At 39.8% G+C, this 20,736-nt stretch overlaps 1 protein-coding gene across 8 annotated transcripts in view; it reads right to left on the bottom strand.

The window, feature by feature from the left end:
• The window catches only part of lrp1bb (low density lipoprotein receptor-related protein 1Bb), a 251,401-nt gene that overhangs the window by 14,530 nt on the left and 216,135 nt on the right, over positions 1-20,736 (bottom strand). For 7 of the 8 annotated variants that reach the window (XM_056389279.1, XM_056389275.1, XM_056389278.1 and 4 more), the window contains 10 exons: positions 19,142-19,285; positions 18,714-18,848; positions 17,505-17,624; positions 17,061-17,302; positions 16,493-16,716; positions 15,418-15,524; positions 12,928-13,044; positions 12,483-12,656; positions 10,260-10,385; positions 9,717-9,881 (listed from right to left, as the gene is read on the bottom strand). In XM_056389279.1, coding sequence (XP_056245254.1) covers positions 9,717-9,881; positions 10,260-10,385; positions 12,483-12,656; positions 12,928-13,044; positions 15,418-15,524; positions 16,493-16,716; positions 17,061-17,302; positions 17,505-17,624; positions 18,714-18,848; positions 19,142-19,285 — 1,554 coding nt within the window. The remainder of the gene's footprint in view (positions 1-9,716; positions 9,882-10,259; positions 10,386-12,482; positions 12,657-12,927; positions 13,045-15,417; positions 15,525-16,492; positions 16,717-17,060; positions 17,303-17,504; positions 17,625-18,713; positions 18,849-19,141; positions 19,286-20,736) is intronic. The other variant, XM_056389273.1, reaches the window with a different exon arrangement.

A 20,736-nucleotide genomic window follows, 5' to 3' on the forward strand; every position in this document is an offset into this window, starting at 1 on the left:
ACCTAGTACATGGCTGGAACAAATATGGCCAATGTGCAAAATTGAGGATGTAGTTGAAAACTATGTGGCAGAGCTGTAAACAACTGACATCATAGTGTCCTATTTACATTCTGCCTAGTGCCAGCTGTTTTCAGTCCTTTATATTGTTTGTTTCATTCAACTGTTCTGTGATTTTGGCTACATTTACTTGCAAAATGATCACTCGGAGAGAAAGTTAGAGTGACAGAATATCTTTCTTATTTTGTCTCTCACAGTGAACAGCCTCCCTCTGGGATTCACAACAGTTTGGTCATACCGGTATTTTAGTATGAAGCCTAGCTTTCATTCACTCCTGTTTGCCGTTACATGTTAATACCAACTCAACACTTCCTGTGACCATTTCAAATTAAAAGCCCTCTAGCGTTACTGCCAATGGGGAAACTCCAACTCAGTCATGTGGCATTTGACCGACCAATGCTGGGAATATGATCACTCATTCAACCAATTATAGAGCTGGCCCCACTGTTGCAGTTCAACCAAAAACATTGGCGGTTGTGGCTGCTACTAAATGTGATATAAAGAGCCATGTTTTACTGTGAGCACCTTAAGCATTATTCACCTCCTTATTTTGGTAGAACCCATTTATATAAGATTTCACAAGATTTATTCAATGTACCAACACTGAATACATGCTATTTATATATAGATATTGGATCATTTTTTATGCATTCTTTTACATTCAGAATATTTCTATGATAGCGGACATTTGACGGAACATCGGTTTTAATACTTCACAAATAATAACAAATAATTACTTAATAATACATCATGTACAATCTTTGCAGAGCATATGCTAACAAATGAGGGGAACATTTAAATACTTAAAATAATATTCTATGGGACACATAAAAGGTATAGTCAATGACAATTTACTTTCCTGTCAAGATTTATAATTTTAAAATAATAAGGTAGTAGTGGGGCAGCTATGTTAATAAAAAGGATAATGGAGGTGATAAGTGGTACCTCATGTAAATTAATGCAGATATTTTTCATAAAAAAAACACGTTATCATCTCGAACAGACACAGTACATCTTAACTGGTTCCACCACATTCCATCTCACTTGACATAACTCTGGAAATCATGGGTGGTACCAGGAAGTGTTAAGTCACTTTGGGACATCTTCCAGCTTGTTCTATAATATAAAAAATTCTGTTATCACATCAGCCAGCAGAGTACAAACTAAATACTCTTGGCTGTAAGGACCTCAGCATGCCCCTTATTAATTTCATGGACAATCAGAATGGGTGTGCTGTGTGACACTGCAGAAATACAGTCGGTGAAGTGGCCTATTGAGAATCCCTTGATCAAATATTGCCAGAGTTGCCCCGAAAGGAAGAAGACTGTTGGGTCTGAGCTCTATTAGTAACTGGAAATCATTAGTACTCGGCCTCACACGGGCGGCACCATTATGTTAACAGTACTCTACCTCATGAGCTGGACACCAAATGTGTTAGATTTCGGTTGTTTATCAATTTATTGGCTATCACAAATTAAGGAAATATTAATATTAAAAATATTAATATTAAATAATATCTTTAAAATGAATTAAAGTTCACGGGGCACCAGCCTAAACTAATAGGCAAAATAGCCAATATGCTTTTAGTCTCAATTTATTACAATTATTTTGGAACTCTGATTAATCATTAGCTTACTAACTATAACCAAATTACCAAATCAATAGTAAGTTACAGTTGAAGGATTGGAATTCTACCGAGTAGAGGTTGGCAATATTCACGCTTGTGCAACATTAAAGACACCAGTAGTTATACTTAAAAGGCATTTATTTACAATGGAGCAGAGTAAAGTACAATGTCTAATCTAGCATATACAGGTGTGTGTGTGTGTGTGTGTGTGTGTGTGTGTCTGTGTGTCTGTGGGGACACAGACAAAGGCAAGATGGCCGACTCAAAGTGGTCACTGTGACCACATGACCTGAACAAAGAAGACTACAAAGATGGCGGTAAACAAAGAAACTACTAAAATGGCCGCTGAGACCACCTAGTGTGTGTGAGAGGGGAGGTGTGAGTTTCTTTGTTAGCCTAGCTCATGTAATCTAATGGTACCAGGTTAGAGGGGGAAGGTTAGCTTCATGCAGGTTCTAGGACTGAGACGTACTGCTATGTGTGTGAACATACGAGTACTCGATTAACTGTATGACTGACCACAACCTAAGCAAACATTACAACAACAAGACATCAATCAACAAGTACATTAACAAGTTAAGGCTTCTGCTGATTAGCTATGCTGTGCTGTGCTATGCTGTGCTGGGAGAGGTTAGGCCCAGTCCGTTAAGATTACCCGATCCTTGGAACAAGCAAAGAGGTCCTTTCCAGTGGTTTGTAAAATCCAGTGAGTTTGGGGGGTTTCCTGGTGGAATAAAGTCCTGTCTGGCTGTGTTGCTTGCTGGTATCTCCTTTGTTCTCCTCACAGAGTTAGCTGTTCCATGCTAACTCTGCTACGACTCCTGTTGCTTGGAAAATCAGCTGGCCTTGTGTTGTAGCCGCTGATTCTGAAGAGGATTTGGTTCACTCACAGTTAATCCGAAGCAGGTCGCTGTTGTGGAGGAGAAGAGTGTTTGCAGGCTGCTGGTTGCAGGCCGGCGAGAGAGCTAGTTTCTCAGGTAGCAGAGCTGACCTGGGCTGGGGCCTTGTTGCCCTTTGAAGAACCGAGAGGAGAGGGCTGGAGCTGCTCTCCAGAGCAAGCCAAGAAGGGAAGAGAGAGAGAAGGGGTCTAGAAGACTGGTTTTGTTTGTGACACCTTAGGGGGTCACATGTCACACACTGGCCCACACTGGCTGGCCAGTGGGGTCCATGGGGGGGAAGGGTCATCCCCAGGTGTGAACCGTGAGGAACTGTGGGGTGTGAATTCCTTTGTCCAGTGGAGCAAAGAAACATTTGGTCTATTGAATGACTGAGTCCCAACAGTCCCCCCTTTGTTGTCAGGATGCCACCTGACGTGTCATCCTGAGAGCATAATGTATAGTCCATTTGTCATTTCATTCAACGGGTAACATCCGGGCATTTGTCAGCACTATCTATCTTGGCTAAGCAAGAACAATCAGGTTACAAAGCAGAGTTCAGATAATAACCACAATGATCGAATAGTGTAAAACAACTAACATGTTTCCTAGTTACTCATGGTGTTAGTGAGGACAGGAAAGTCAGTGATGTTAGTTTGTTAAGGTGAGATATAGAGGGTGGCACCTAGAATGACAAGATTTGGAGTGTCTGGGTGAGTGTGCCATGTATATGCAGTGTCCTAAACTTGTATCTGATTTGATTCAGAATTTAGTTTGCTGCTGCTGCTGCTGACAAACCCATTGTGTCCATCTGGAAGAGTGTAGGGTACCCTGAGCCTACTTACTGTCAGTACTCAGTGCGGCGAACTCTGGAGCGCCGGTGCTTTAAGTTTTCTTTAACCTGTGGCACAAAGCTGTAGCACTTTGAGTAGCTGAAGGAAGAACATTCAGAGGCATTGTCACTGTCTGAATTAACATGGTCAGAGATGAGGTGGTCATTGTCTGATCCATGTGTTGACTGGTCCTGTGTCTGAGCCAGAATTTCTGCGTAAGGCCGTCTCCTGCTCCTATTGTGGGAGTGCCTATCTCTACGCACTTGGTGGGCGTGGCGGTTACGCTCAGCACCCATATGTGGCCTTTTATCACCCCCCTTCGATCTGTTCTGAGGGTGATCTTTTGAGGTTACATGTCTGTGTGACGCTAAGGTGTTTGAGTTGCTAGGCTCAGTTGTTTTCCCCCTTGCCTTGGAATTGACCATGGTTTCCCAAGCCATTTTTGTCATTTTCTTTATTTCCTGCATGGTGGGCTTACCTTGATGCGTCATCAGTGTAACAAGAGTGCGTACACAGGGATGGAGGTTTCGTAGGAACAAAGACTTGAAGGTGGAGTTCTGCTCTAAGCCTGGTGTGTTCCTACCCTGAAAATATGCATGCCTCAAACGTTGGTAAAAGTCATTGGGATGTTCATGGCGGGAGTGTTTGATTTGAGAAGCTGCAACCAAAGATTCTATCTCATCTGCAGCAGGAGAGAATTCTTCTGTCAGTGCTTGACAGAGCTCTTTGTAGTCATCTCTGACACTGGGAGGCAGTGATTGCATAAACTTGTGGACTGCTTTTGAGCTGGTCTTCCACACAAGTTTAGTTTTCTCCCTTTGGGTTGCATGGGGCAAATCAATTAAGTTGTGATCTAACTCCCTAAAGTAGTTTTCAATATGTTGATCAGAGCTGTCTGGATCAAAATGTTCAATGTCCTTTGCTAATAACTCAAGCGCTTCGAGGCGGGGGCACTGTGAGGTCCCTACTGATGAAGGCGAGACTATGCTAGCTGGACTAGAGGAAGGAGCTGAACAGCGGTCATCACTCTCATGGAGGTGCAGAGAGGAGGCTGAACAGTCCGGAAAAGTTTTGGTCCTTCTGTTGGAGGGGTGAGCACAGGTGAAACTGTTATGCATCAGTGGCTGATGGGAACATGAATATCCTCTACCGGATAAACTACCTGTCTCTTCATTGTCAGTTTCAGGAAGATGGGAAGTCAGGTGGGTGTAACCTCTGTCTCTCAGTGGAGGTTGAGGAGCTGACTTCATTTCCCAGGACTTAGGGTCAGTTGGGAATTTGTCCCATCCTCTGAGTGGAGGCGGAGTTAACCTGTCATTAAGGGAAGAGTGTGAAGCAGAGAAACCAGAATCACAAGCACTGACCGATCGTGGTGGAGCAAAGCATTCTGATTTAACCCTTAACAATTCTTCCTTGTGTGAACAGAGGTCTACCTCTGCTGCATGCAGGTCTCCTAAGTAGCGCATGGCTTTCTTGTTAGCTTCCTTAACTTCCTGGAGGAGGAAAGCATTTTGAGCTCTAAGCGATTTTACCTCCTCCTCTAGGGCTGCTTGGCTCTGAAGTGAAATGCTGGTTTGCCTGTGGAAGTTCAACAGTACACATCTTAACAATGGGCCTTTGGATGCAGTCTGAGCATCACCTTTGTCACTGAGTAGCAAGTCTATTTCTTTACTGCACTCACTGGAATTTAACTTGCTGATAAATTCTAGGTAGCCAGGCTTCAGGCTCTGTGCTAGGGAAGAAATAAACTGCTCTACACAGGAGTTCTCCATTGTTGTGTCTGGGAAAGAGGGAGGTTAAACAAGTTTTTCACAAAACAAGAAGGCAATATAGTTGGCTGCGGTGTTGCGCTGGCAGACACCTTGTAGTGTAGTTTGGTAGTACACTAGCCTAACTAAACAATGCAGTGGCCTACACTATGGGGGGTAGCTTCCTGTGGAGGAGGGGCAGCTACACTAGTGGGCATAAAGATTAAGGACAGTAAAGGCAAGTGCAGGTTTACTGTCTGCTTAAGAAATGTTTCAAAAAGCAATGACTGAGATGCAAGGCAGTAACAGTCCAAAGATTATCTCTTCAAGTTGACTCAGGCTGTAATGCAAGGCAGTAACAGCTAGGTGCAGAACTTGGGTTTCACAGGGCTGGTAGCACGCTGTGGCTCTATCTCAGGCTCTATTTCTTACTCAGGCTGAAATGCTTGGCAGTAACAGCCAGGTATAAGCTCTCTGTGTTACACAGGGCTGTCGGCACACAGTGTTTAATGTTAAAGGGAGCAGCAATTCTGACAGCTTTACTAGATAGCATTGAACACGTGGTATTCAAATGCTGGACTGAGGTTCTTACATTTCCTACAGAATAAACTCAACTGGAATTGTTAGCAACAATAGCAGGCTCTTGATACTAAGGCTTATGTGTTAGCTATTAATAACTGGAGGACGTCTAATATTACTTCAGGTAAAATTAGTAAACCAATTCTCACCACAGTGCACTTGTTTGTAAGTACACCTGGACGTTTACTCCTGTGGTGGACTAAAAAAAATGTTTTCAACCTTTGCGGTTTTGGCCAAATTATGAATTTAATATTGCACAATTATGAATATTTGCCAACAGTACTCGGCCTCACACGGGGGCACCATTATGTTGGGTCTGAGCTCTATTAGTAACTGGAAATCATTAGTACTCGGCCTCACACGGGCGGCACCATTATGTTAACAGTACTCTACCTCATGAGCTGGACACCAAATGTGTTAGATTTCGGTTGTTTATCAATTTATTGGCTATCACAAATTAAGGAAATATTAATATTAAAAATATTAATATTAAATAATATCTTTAAAATGAATTAAAGTTCACGGGGCACCAGCCTAAACTAATAGGCAAAATAGCCAATATGCTTTTAGTCTCAATTTATTACAATTATTTTGGAACTCTGATTAATCATTAGCTTACTAACTATAACCAAATTACCAAATCAATAGTAAGTTACAGTTGAAGGATTGGAATTCTACCGAGTAGAGGTTGGCAATATTCACGCTTGTGCAACATTAAAGACACCAGTAGTTATACTTAAAAGGCATTTATTTACAATGGAGCAGAGTAAAGTACAATGTCTAATCTAGCATATACAGGTGTGTGTGTGTGTGTGTGTGTGTGTGTGTGTCTGTGTGTCTGTGGGGACACAGACAAAGGCAAGATGGCCGACTCAAAGTGGTCACTGTGACCACATGACCTGAACAAAGAAGACTACAAAGATGGCGGTAAACAAAGAAACTACTAAAATGGCCGCTGAGACCACCTAGTGTGTGTGAGAGGGGAGGTGTGAGTTTCTTTGTTAGCCTAGCTCATGTAATCTAATGGTACCAGGTTAGAGGGGGAAGGTTAGCTTCATGCAGGTTCTAGGACTGAGACGTACTGCTATGTGTGTGAACATACGAGTACTCGATTAACTGTATGACTGACCACAACCTAAGCAAACATTACAACAACAAGACATCAATCAACAAGTACATTAACAAGTTAAGGCTTCTGCTGATTAGCTATGCTGTGCTGTGCTATGCTGTGCTGGGAGAGGTTAGGCCCAGTCCGTTAAGATTACCCGATCCTTGGAACAAGCAAAGAGGTCCTTTCCAGTGGTTTGTAAAATCCAGTGAGTTTGGGGGGTTTCCTGGTGGAATAAAGTCCTGTCTGGCTGTGTTGCTTGCTGGTATCTCCTTTGTTCTCCTCACAGAGTTAGCTGTTCCATGCTAACTCTGCTACGACTCCTGTTGCTTGGAAAATCAGCTGGCCTTGTGTTGTAGCCGCTGATTCTGAAGAGGATTTGGTTCACTCACAGTTAATCCGAAGCAGGTCGCTGTTGTGGAGGAGAAGAGTGTTTGCAGGCTGCTGGTTGCAGGCCGGCGAGAGAGCTAGTTTCTCAGGTAGCAGAGCTGACCTGGGCTGGGGCCTTGTTGCCCTTTGAAGAACCGAGAGGAGAGGGCTGGAGCTGCTCTCCAGAGCAAGCCAAGAAGGGAAGAGAGAGAGAAGGGGTCTAGAAGACTGGTTTTGTTTGTGACACCTTAGGGGGTCACATGTCACACACTGGCCCACACTGGCTGGCCAGTGGGGTCCATGGGGGGGAAGGGTCATCCCCAGGTGTGAACCGTGAGGAACTGTGGGGTGTGAATTCCTTTGTCCAGTGGAGCAAAGAAACATTTGGTCTATTGAATGACTGAGTCCCAACAAGACTCAGAGGCAGACCAAACTACTAGCACTTATTTCAGATGTCACTAGCCTCAGCCAAATTAAAAAAGCATTCACACCTTTATTTTAGCTTGATAATAAATTTGTGGATGTGAAAGTACATACACACTGCAGAAAAAAAAACAATTTAAAACTATCAGTATGGGATCTTTTTTTCCACCTGTACTGCACTAAAAATAAGCCATAGTTCAGAGGCACACACAAATCTGAATTATAAATAAACCTTGTATTTATACAATTATAGCCCCAACCAAGTGGACTTTTGCTCTGATGAGCTATATGTTTATTCATTTAATTTATGCATATGATTTTCTCTGTTTCATAATTTCACAAAGTATAAAAATGTTTTTGTTGCCCGTTAATGTCGTGAAAAGAGAGAAGACTTGTGACCTGTCTCTGGTTTAAATGAGCTTTGCTGCCAAAAGTTCCATTAAAGTGCCGCTAATCCAACCAAAGGCACGAGAGCAAGAATTCAGTGACACCTTGCGTTTTTACAGATAAAATTGGAAGAATTACAGTCTCTGATTGATTTTAAGGTTGCCTTAAGACCCTTTTTTATCACCACAGTGGAAACTTGAGGAAAGTCGTTTGACTGTAATCCCTCCTTTGCTCATGTTTGACCATTCATTTAGACTGACTTTAAGACATGTGCTCAAATGTGGTAAAACCTCTTACGATATGAAAAAGTCAAGCAGAAATGAAATAAAAGTTGGTGTCCAACAGTACAACAAATTTCACAACACTTTCCTCTCATTTTCCTCTCAGCTGTTCACCATAAACATGCAATTTATCATCCAGAACATAATTTTGGATTTAGCTGGTGACTGGTGAAATAAGACTGACTATAATCAATAGGAGCTTGGCCTACCCTTATATATTCCTGAAGCTCTGCTGCAGTGAGCTAGCAGCATGAAATATGATTCTTATTCTATCTTGATAGAAACTATTTCATTTGATGAGCAGAGGTGATTATCCTGGCTTCCCTACATGTCACGTAGAGCTGTTTTAAAAAGCTAAAGAAAACTTGAAAAAAAGAAAAAGAAAACATTGATAATCAAAAACATCTGTTTACTTCCTGCATGTTTCCCCAAAGGCTGGAGGAAAAATAAACAGATGTTATTCTATGCTTTAAAAAGACCACCAGAGTAAAAGGTCAGAGGAAATAAACATATAATCAAAATCATTTGCATCGCAAATCAAAAGGCTTCTTTTTTATCTCCCAATTGTTGGCTTAAAAGCTTTGACTGATTCAAACAGAAACTTACTGCTCAGGTTCAGATCTTATGTATTAATGTCATTCAATTAATACACCTTTAATTAATTCAAAACCCCTTGAATAAGGTTCTGGCATTACATTTATGTAGGAAAGCCACACAATCTGTATCAGGGACTTGCTCTGGTGAATCTTTTATATATAACAAATGGAAATGAAGATGTTGTGGGTAATGGCTATGATGGGATGACAACATACAGCCTTGTAAATCAAGGGTTGCATATTTAAGAAGGGTGTATATCATGATTCAATTCCATCGCTGACATCTCAGCACAGTCATATGCATTCACTAAACTGTGGGGTAAAACTGGGTGTTCCAGGAACCATGAGAGCATGAAAGGAGACCTTGACTTGAAAAAAGGTTGATATTTGAGGCTTGTTTGACAGGAGCATCGATGACAAAACTGCTCAACTGGCAGATGTAACGTGGCGAATTAGAGCTGGAGTGAGGAAGGTGTGAAAGTTTAAAGGAAGACAAATGTTGCTGAATGCCATCATGCACTGGGTCAGTGTGCAGGAGGAAATGTGCAGGTAACTCTGAATTGAAAATTGTCTGTCTGTGGCAGGGATGGGTTTTCTCAGCAAGTTTGGCCCAGAACTGAATTTGATTGATTCCTCAGCAGGATTACAACCAAGTTTGAGTTTCGTGATAATAATATTACAAATAACTGACAACTAAATGTCTATATGAATGCAAATGAACAGTGGGTGAACACAAATGTGAAATATATTGCAGTGCCTGCAGCTCTGCAAGGAATGCAGGGATAAATGATGGCTCAAATGGTGTTTGACAGTGTGTTTTGAAGTAGACTTACCCAGAGGTGAACCCATGCAAGTGCCTCCATTTAGGCAGTAGTCTGTACAGTGGTTGACCTCACAGCGCTCCCCTGAAAAGTCAGGCCAGCAGTAGCACCTCCAATCTCCTTTCTCATTGGCTAAGCAGCGGCCTCCATTCTCGCAGGGGGGACGGCACAGTTCACCTTCACAACAGCAAAGCCCGTATCACTTACTGTGCTGCAGTGTGTTGCAGTCGATCACATCAAACAGCGCTATGCTGCTAATGTCAGACAACAGCAGCCATGGAGGTGTAAGACTGAATTTTCAAGTAGATGAGCATGAAAAAAAACACCTGACTGCATGCAGAAGCTTTGTTCACCGTCAGTGTGAACAATAAAGCTATGAATATTTGCAGAAATTGTATTTTGTACTATAATTTTGTTTGCAGTGCTGTTCAGAGAGCATATAGTTTGAAAATTGTTTCTGATTGACACACTGCATTCATCATTGAAATTACTGCTAATTTATACCGTAACAACAGCCACATTACCTGTGGCATGAAGACGTAAGAGTAGTCCTACCTGAGATGTTGACATCACTACAGGTGCCATTGACCAGTAATTTCCCCTCTGGACAGGTACATCTGGCTCCCGTTGGGTTGAGCAGACACATGAAATCACAAGACATTCTCAGGCATGGATTTGGTGCTGTGGAGAGAGTAAAAAGAGTAATGAAAAAAAGATGGTCTGTCAGTCTTGGCTGTGATGTGAAAGACCCGTTTGTTTAGGAAAAGTGTGTTTGTTCTTTTTCAGAGTAAAGCTTTTAATTTCAAGTGTTTTAATGCCAGAGAGGCACAAGGCTGAAAAGCATATGAATAACTTCACACATCTCAACTCCAGATTGAATAATCAGCATTTGATGAATGTTATTTCTCAATTTCTAATTGATTAGCCACACCTTGAAGTGCTCTTCTCGTTGCTGCCTACAGTCGGTAGACAAAATAATATAAATATCTCATGGAAACGCGTTCTGAATTAATCAAAATCGCAAACATTTCCGCAAACATGGAATGGAAAAGGTTCAGTGCAGATAATTAGCATAGAAGCTATAAAACAGGATGGACAATCACAATATTAAATTTAACATTTTAATTTAAAGCAACACAGTGCTAAAGAGGAAAAATCAAATGTGTCCAAACTGTATGTGCATTAGACAGATTGGTAATTGTGCTTTAGATAGATTCAGAGGTAGGTAATAAAAGGATAAAATAATGAAGTTATTAATGGTAACAGTATTAGTACATTCAGTATATACTAAAAATAATCAGTGCTCAGATTTCTTACACAGCACATGTGGATGAAAGCCTGAAAAAAAAAATAAGGTTGCTTTGGTGGTTTTTCTGAAGATATCATGCCTTCATGTCATTTTTGCAAGCCATGTGCATCTTCTTTCCACAGACTACACGGCTGGCCTAATGAGTGTCTGGGGAATAGAACAGCTGCCCTTTAAGTGAAAAACTGACCAAGACTGAGCTGTCTGATGTTCTATAGCCATTAACACCAGAGATGTAACAAATAACTGAAGTTGGCCTGCTACATGAGGAAAGTGGAAGGAAAGACATAGTTGTATTGACTGTGTCTAAGAATACAGATAGGTGTTTTTCTGATGCACACATTTTTGCTTTTAGATGTTTTAATGCAGAAAGTGTTTGAAACTCATGACCAAAATAGTCATATATTATATATATATTATCTAGCATTGTGTTACTTATGGATGGAATTGTTGTGAAATTAATGTATTCCCCTTTTTGCTGGGGCCCCCAGGAACCCCCTCAATGAAACCACTTTAAGAATGATTGATATAGTGGATTGCCTTAAACTCGGTTTAAGCTTAACTCCAGGTCACTTTCAGTGTTCGTTCTGTCCCTCCTATATTCTACTTAAAATCCTCAACTACATATTTCAGTTACAAAGACTAGACTAAACAGGACAACAGCAATAAGAAAAAACATTTAAAAAAGCATTGGTAAACAATATTTCATAAACTGATGTATAACAAAAACCCCCCCCAAAAACAAGCAAACCTTATCCAGTAGTTTCATTCTGCAATTTTTATATACTGTAGAACTCAGTTCAAGACATACAAGACTACCAGATGACATCCAATCAATCAAAACTTATCAAAAATCCGCTTACATCAGTTACAGCAGCTGTTGGCGACCGACCCCCTCCTTGTATTAATGGTATACAAGAGCCTTTTATCTGGGTGTAATCTACACAGGAGATCTATACAGAGTTATCTAAAATAGCTTCATTTGGCTGATGCTCACCACCTTGACCATAACAGAAAGTTAATTCCTTCTTATTAAATATTATTAGGCTACAGCGAAAAGCTGCATTAGGTAAAATATCTGTTGTTGGTCTTAATGTGAGTCTAATGTGTGGTTAGCTGCCAATGTTAAATGTCATCTATCACATGTGGGTCTTGACTTGCATGCCTGTTTTTCATTTCCAGATAAATATTGTGAATAAGTCTCAAAGTGTGTCCAAGACTTAAGAAAATAATTACACCTAAAACTGAAAAAAACAAAACATTATTTAAGAAAATAAAAAATTAAACTACAACTATATACACCCTGAAAACTAACAAAAACTAAAAATGTGAAATGAAGACATAATTATTCTAGGTCCTCCCAATTTTGTATATACAGCTCTGTAATTCTTCAGAAGAAAATATATGCTCACAGCATGAACATATGTGACGTAACACATAAAAAGAAGAAACAGATTATCAAGACAACTTACCATCCTGCTGTTTGTAACGATGGGAGATCAAAACATTTGTGGGTTTCTCCACCCCCAAATTGAGAAATTCCACAGACTGTTTTCTGTACTTGTGGATCTTGAACACCTCATGTTTAAGTCCAGTTCCATAGATGTAGTCTTCAAATAGATCAATTCTGTATGGTTGGGAGATTCCTGTAGATCCAGCAGAGAAAATAAAGCAGATAACATCAAGTAACCCTTTCAGCACACTTGCAGCCTTGGGATAATGAAGTTTGTAGTGCCAGATGGAAGAACGAAGAGGCAGGTTGATCTTAAGACATAATGTTTAGAAGCTTACCCTTCTGAGACAAACACGCAGTGTTATGTTGCAATTAATTGATAAAAAGTTGAGGAAACCAAAGTGCAGCACTAATTGTAAATGTTTCAAAGAAGAAGCTGTGCTTTGTTTTCCAGTTGGCTTTACCATGTCTGTCACTGATTGTCACCAGAGGGTCCGAGCCATCCAATCTCATGCTCCCTATCTGTGAGAGCTCAGGATCAGCCCAGTATAAACGTTGGTTGAAATAATCAATGGCCAGCCCTGTGGGAGGATGAAGGCAAGACATTTATTTACCTGACAAATTACACAGGGATCATCATGGAATCTCTCAATACAGGAGACCTTAAGGTCAGGATGATTGTATGTGGCAGATCATCAGCAGGTTGTAGAGACACATTTTCTTTTGTGTCTATCTCCTTTTTACTATTTACATTCAACAGTCACTGTGCTTGTGTCAAAAATACCTCAGCAGATCTACCATCTTGTTGTGCATCGCAATTTTGATAGCAAAGTTTAGGCATGCCTACATTACAATTTCAAAGCGGCGACTCTCTTTTACTTTCTCCCAAATGTCTGACTGGATAATTGAGCACCAGGCTGCAGCATTTAAATAGGTTTGCGTTTTTCCACCGATGATGAATTCCTCTTTCTGAGACCAAGACCTAGCATGGGTCCTTTGAATTAAAGGAGGCCAAAGCAGCTCTTCAAAACTAGATCACCACTAAGTGTCTCCCTATAGACACACCAGCACACTTCAAGTGGCTGTAAAGTATTCCTCACTTATAAATTGCTTTTGTGCCGTTTTGTATATCTTTAGATACTACATTAAAGACAGACCATTATGATTGCATGGTTGTACAATGCACATCATTTACAGTGTATATCTAATATGTATAAACATACTGTATGTATATTCACTGTAGTTGTACAATGTGGTATATGGGTCATAACATACTCTATACTGGGGGATCTGATGACACTTGTTTCTGTGGGTACCATGTAGCACTATAACCAGAGCACCTAATGTTATTTAGTCAGATATACAATTCACATTTTTGAAGCAGGTTACATCTTTCATTGATATTTTTTGAGTTGAAATGTGAAAATGCTCCTGTGGATGCAGTAGCATCCAATGTAATTAGTTAATTCAATATCCTGCGCTGCTTTGTGTATTCAGTCACTTGTTGTGAATTACAGACACTTGCATGTATTGTATCAAATTTCCATGGTTTTCTTACTTCCTCCTCTGTGTTTGTGATAGAATAACATCATTGCTACGAATGTCTGCTCTATTTTATTTCTAAGGAATTGACACATACAGTACTGTATTTGTCATTTTTTTTCTTTATGCACACAATACAAACGATTCTATTCACAACATTTACTTATTATTATTTATGTTATTCAATCATTCTGCCATATACTGTAGTGAATATTTAAGGTAGAATTACATTTATTCTGGTGTTACTCCAAACCTATCACTGCTTCATCACCCAAGAAATCCATTCTGAACATAGGGTAAACTTTCAGCTCATTTATAACACCGATCAGCCACAACATTAAAACCACCTGCCTTATATTGTCTAAGTTTCCTTTGGTGCCACCAAAACAGCTCTGACTCATTGAGGCATGGACTCCACAAGACCTCTGAAAAGAGATATGAACTCCACAAGACCTCTGAAGGTGTCCTGTAGCATCAGGCACCAAGATGCACATGCACCAGGCCATCCACGATGTAAAAGAAAATGTGATTAATCAGACCTGGCCACCATCTTCCACTACTCCATGTTCCAGTTCTGGGGATCACGTGCCTATCGAATGCAGCCCCTGTATGCAGCAAGTTGTGATGCCCAGTGTGTTCGGACAGCTTTCTCTTATAGCCAGCAATGTGCGCTACAGTAGCTCTTCTGTGGCCAGCCTTCTCTCCCCATGTGAATAAGTTAGCCTTAGGTTCCCATGACCCGTCATCAGTTCACTGGTTGTCCTTCCTTGGACTGACCACTGCAGACCGGGAACACCCAGCAAGACCTTCTGTTTTGGAGAGGTTCTGACCGAGTCATCTAGCCATCACAATTTTGCGATTGTTAAAGTTGCTCAGATCCTCCCAACACATCAACTTCAAGAGCTGACTGTTCACTTGCTGCCCAACATATCCCTCCCCTTGACAGGTGCCATTGTATAAAGATAAACAATATTATTCACTTCACCTGACAGTGGTTTTAGAGTTGTGGCTGTGGCGGTGTGTATGCACAATCATGATTTGATCACATCACTGAACTGACCTCAAAGAGTGCCTATTTAATTGTTTCAAAACTACAGGTGATCAAAGTATGGAAATTATGACAGGTGATCAAACATGTACATACATGGAATTGGAAAGAGTGTCAAAACTGCACGTGTAAGTACAGCCGCACTTGTTTCAAAGTATTCCACAAATTTGCTTTGAAAATGTCTTATGAGAAATGAAATGCCTCAAGTATACACATATTAAGCGACGAAAAGCACCAAACATAAATATAACTTTCTTTGTTTACAAGAGAAATCCACAGGGTAGCTTTAAGGTACCAAAATTATAACAGGAAAGATGAAACAATGTAAATAATATAATTAATGGGCTTTAAAAGAAATACCTACCGGTGGGTCTCCTGAGGTTTTTCTCCAAGAGTACTCTCCGTAAGGAGCCATCCATGGCTGATTCCTCTATATGAGAGTGATCACCTATTACACTCCAGTACATCATCCTGCAATAGACAAAGACACATACTGTACCTCCCTGACACCATCTTCCTGTAAAATATTGTGGACAGTGCAGCACAGAATATGCCTTTGTGTCTATAGTATACCTATGGCCTAACAAATGCATGAATGTAGCCTGACAATGACATCTACTGCAACACATTCTGTGTTCCTGAATATAGATTTGTACATATCCTAACAGTCTAATGTGAGCCTCAAGGTTCATTGATCTATCACAAACACATGTGGATGTACCACTTTTGTTGCTTGCAGACGTCTTTGATGGAGCTGGTCTGAGTTAACATAAGTGATTTAATAGCTAACGTATGTGATGAAGTTACTTCCACTACTAAATATTGAACAGCAGTTAATTACTTACTGAAATTAATGCAAGATGGAAGAGGTGGTATGTGAGGTAAAGAGAGGTGTACAACCATTGAACTGACTGAGGCAGGGGAGTTTTCTGTGCTTGCCACTAAGAAACATAGATGAAACATACTATCAAGCGGACCAATCACAGCTACTGTGGTCTGCATGGCGATGACACATAGTTACACATCTGGGGGGGGGGGGGCGCGCACGTCAGTCTACGCCAGGGCCTACAGTTTAGGATACACAGCTACGTCTTACGTATGGTGTTAATTCAGTGCAGAAGTATAAACCAGGCTTAACCCTGTTTCTCTGCAGTACTGAAAAGTGAGCCACAGTAAAACGTGAACAGACAAGGATCTATATCTTAATATTTTTATTTGCATCTCGTAGTTATCATGATGGATAAGGCTGCACTGCCTTATTATGAAATTAAAAATTAAATATGAGGCAAAAGCAAGCCATGTTTCCCAACTAGTGACCAAAGTTGGTGGTTGAGTGCAGAATTTTTGTAATAATTGCACACCTTTCTACAGAGCATATATTGTATGTTAGAAATTGTCAGTAGGAAAAGAGAATAGCTGGAAAATAGTACACAACTTACCCTTTGACTGGGTTGACAGCAATGGCATATGGTTCTCCTGCTATGTCAGTAATCAAGCGGGTGCAATTTGGTCCCTTCAGCTGGCCGACATTTATGGAATATCGTAATTTAGTCCAGTGGGCTGTGTAATAACTGAACCAGTGCATCCGGGAGTGATCAGTCCAGTAAATGTTGCCTGTGATCCAGTCAGCAGAAATATCTCTGGGGCGACGGAAGTCTGAACACTGCAACCAATAATAGCCACAAAGTCAGATGCTCTATTTAATGTGTGCATACATTCACTTCAAGTTGGGGCGCATGAAAGCCATAGCAATGAAACAATTTCATATAAATCAGCAGGAGTAAATTACCATTTTTTAGCATAATGCTTATGATAGCATTGTGGTCAGAGGACATTACTAGATATGTTAGAAATTATTTTGACAGATGAAATTATATTTAAAAAACAAAATAGCATGTTTTAGCTTACAACCCATATTTTCTCAATCACAGAGCTGAGAAAGTATACACCATATATAAAAAATGCTACAGTATTGTTTAAAAAAGGCCACAGGTTAGATATACTTACAATGTTCCTGACATTTGTTTTAGTTTGACTTCTTTCTAGAGTGTCTTTGTAAAAAATTCCACCTGGGTTAAACTGAGTAGCCCAGATAAATTTTTGCTGGTGAAACAGAACGTCCATCCCAATAATGCGGGCATTGTCCTCAATGTGAGTGAGTAGTTTGTGTCCATGGCTCTGGTTAAATGGATACACAAAACTTCGGATTTCAGTGTCATTTGCTACGTAGAGCACTCGATCTTCTGGTCCTGCCCGATGGGTTATTAATATGAGAAAAAAAAAGAAAAGAAAACAAAGGAAAATTGGCTGAATTCCATTTTGGTTTAAGGACAGTACATATGTACAAACATACAAATACAGTTTACTAATAGGCTCATTTTAGAATAAGGTCATATCACCAGATTATAATGTGTGCAGTATGCATTAAAGTATGCAGCTTCAGGATCATACCTTTTGCTATGCAGTTACCATTGATCTCCTTATAATTCCGGTCACATGTGCACTTAAAAGATCCTTTGGTGTTTGTGCAGTAATGAGGACATGTGTCAAACTGCAGACATTCATTTATCTCTGAAAAAGGAGAGACTGAGTTACTTAGGAGCATGCTGCTTTAGAAAAGTTTCTGTGACAATAGAGGCTGGAAAGTATTTCTATTTTTCATCATCATTGAAACACTTTAGATAATGAGCAATAAATGACAAGGCCAAAATTAGTATTCCCACAGCTTATAATATGTATAAGCACATATACAGTATAAAACTTGTTTCATTTTTCTCCCCTAATAAGTTGTGCCTTGACCTATTCTTAAAAAGGCAAACATATGCATACCACAAATAACATTTTCTAGAAGAAATGCATGGAAGAAATAACTGAGTGAAAAAAGCCATTAACTGGGAAATAAGAAGCAAGTCACAGGGTTCACTAAATAATCAAAGCTATCATCACTTCAGACAAGAATTCTTCACCTGAAATGTAGAAGTTCAGTTGAAGAAAAATAGAGTTGTATAAGTTGTCATTTACAGAATGCCATGAATACATGATCTGACCCGTAATAAACTTTATTTTATTATTCCGTTATAACTTTATTTTCATTTGCTTTAATGTATTGTCTCATGTAGCAACATACATTCTGTTGTAGCTTATTAAATATATATATCAATGATATTTTTCATTTCAGTATAATACTATAAGGAGTCTGTTTGATCTCCACATATTGGGGAAGAGTGGCAGCTTATTTCTGTAAAACTAGAGGCCTTAGGTTTGGCATATAATTATATAATTTCACACAAATGAAAATAAAAGTCACATTATGTGTGTCCATTTAGACCATCCTTCATTCCCAAAAACTGTCTTGTCTAGTTTAGCAGATAAATTAATTTAGCCTGTGAGCATTTTAAAGCTGTAAATGCTTAAATGGGTTATAGAAATTCAAATGATTTTACTCAGAATAAAATCCCAAGGAATTTTATTTTATATGTGACTCTTGACAGTTTTTGCAACATGACTTTATTGATGCTATAGTTTAACCTCACTATGGGAAAATCAAGTACATACAATAGACTGTTATCTGACAAAGGTAATGGATATTCTAAATTTTTTCCTCAGCTAATCATTGACTCTTATAATGGGGAAAGAAGAATATAATTGATCATACATTACCTTCACACTGGCCTGTCTTTAGGTTTCTCTTAAAGCCAGATTTGCACTGGCATATAGCGTTTGCATTTGTCTGGTTGCAAATTGCGTCTTCTCCACATGGATTTGTTTTCTTTCCACACACATCTCCACTGGAAACTACAAATAAGGACATGACTTTGATTATACACCAGTTCTCCACATCTTAGACACCTGCTGTGCTTCTCTTTTGATGTGCAAAAGCCAAGAGGCCACCATCATCTTTCATGATAGTTGTACACAACACACCTCAAACATGGGCATGCATATATTATCATAAATAACAAAACATCATATCTAAAATGAGGAGATTGCTGAGCTTCCCGATAACATAATGACCACCCTCGGTACTTTTCATCTCTTGTGAACATTTCTTTGATCTGTTTGCTCAAATCAACTAGGGCTGCACTTACAGGCCTTGCAGTCTTGCTCGTCTGAGCCGCCATCCCCGCAGTCGTTGAAGAGGTCGCACTGCAGCTGAATTGGGATGCAGCGTCGGTTACTGCAGGTGAACTCTGCCTTCCCACATGGCCGAGGTCTTCCAGCCACCACCTCTGCTTCAATACAAAGTGTCAGTTGAACAGACAACAAGAACTCATAACTGACCTCATGTGACACCACATACAAATACACTGCAGTATCATTTGAAATTGAGAGCAGTATTAGACCTATTTAGTGCTCAACCATAGATCAGTGGAGACAAAGGCTATTAAGAATTATTTAAACATCTGATTACTCTCACTTTTAATACACTGAACTTTGAAAATTAATGTGATACTACTGCTCTAAAACAATATCCCATTCTACCTACATCACTTGCTGCAAAACAGATCATTTTATAGACAATACCTTTTATTTCTGAATGTTGTCAATTTGTATCTGTTGCCAAAATAAAGGATGAAACTATTACAGCTGTAAGGCTAATGGTGGGGTACTTTGCATATTTTGTCTTTTGTCATAAATCTACTTGAATTAACTGTACAGTTTTCATTTTTCCTAATTTGCCAAAAAAGAATGGGTGCTTGACATCCACCCATAGCATGACAAAGAGAGGGAAGGAAAGGAACAATGTGATGGAGAGGCAGATGGAGAGAGAGGAACGGTGGGATTAAGGTGAGATTGAGGGGATGGATGGAGGGACGAAGGATACAATGGTGAGAAGTAATGGAGTGAGGTAAGAGACGGATGGTTGTATTAATGGAATAGGAGAGGAAGATGAATGGAGGGCAGAAGGAATGAAAGAGTAAAAGATGAGGGAAGTGATTTGTCCCTTTCTTTCCTGTCTGCTCCGTGTGACAATTCACAGCAGGCTTTCATTGAGGGGGATGTCAGGGCTCTATATGCCTTTGGGCATAACAGAGAAAATAAAAAGCAATTTTCCACAAACACACACAAAAAAATAGATTAATAAAAAAGTAATGCATATTAAGCACACCAAATGTTTTAAATGCACATCAATTTTAAATACAATGTAAATCTCTCTGTTACATATAATAGCATATACTCCACCCTGTGCCTTAAATTTGTAAACAAACTCAAGGGTGATGATTTGCAGTGCATGTACCCATTGAGAAGAGAGAGAAAAGTCACTTTCATTCAACAGTTAAACTCATATACTGGAAAACTGTGAAGAGAGTTGTAAGAAAACACTTTCTTTTCACATGATAAAAAGGTTGTGAACCTCTGCTTTAAAGTACTGTGTGGAGTTTACTATGAAGTTTTGTTTGGCATTTTCTGCCTGCATCAAAAAGTCCACAACCAACAGTGGTCACGGATTGCTAAATGCTGCCCCAATTACTGTGTAAGGCTGATAAGATGGCTGTATTTTCAAGCAGAATGAAACAATAACTTCGCCTCTGTGGTTCAAGGACAAGTACATCAGGGAAGCATGGTTATCAAATAATAGAACTAGACTTTTCCACTCTGTTTAATAAACTGACCATAACTTTAATTGTATTTCCACATAAGGACTTGCTTAATGCAGATTTAATATTAGATATATATTGGT

Source organism: Seriola aureovittata, chromosome 11 (assembly GCF_021018895.1).
Source record: "Seriola aureovittata isolate HTS-2021-v1 ecotype China chromosome 11, ASM2101889v1, whole genome shotgun sequence".
Lineage (NCBI taxonomy): Eukaryota > Metazoa > Chordata > Actinopteri > Carangiformes > Carangidae > Seriola > Seriola aureovittata.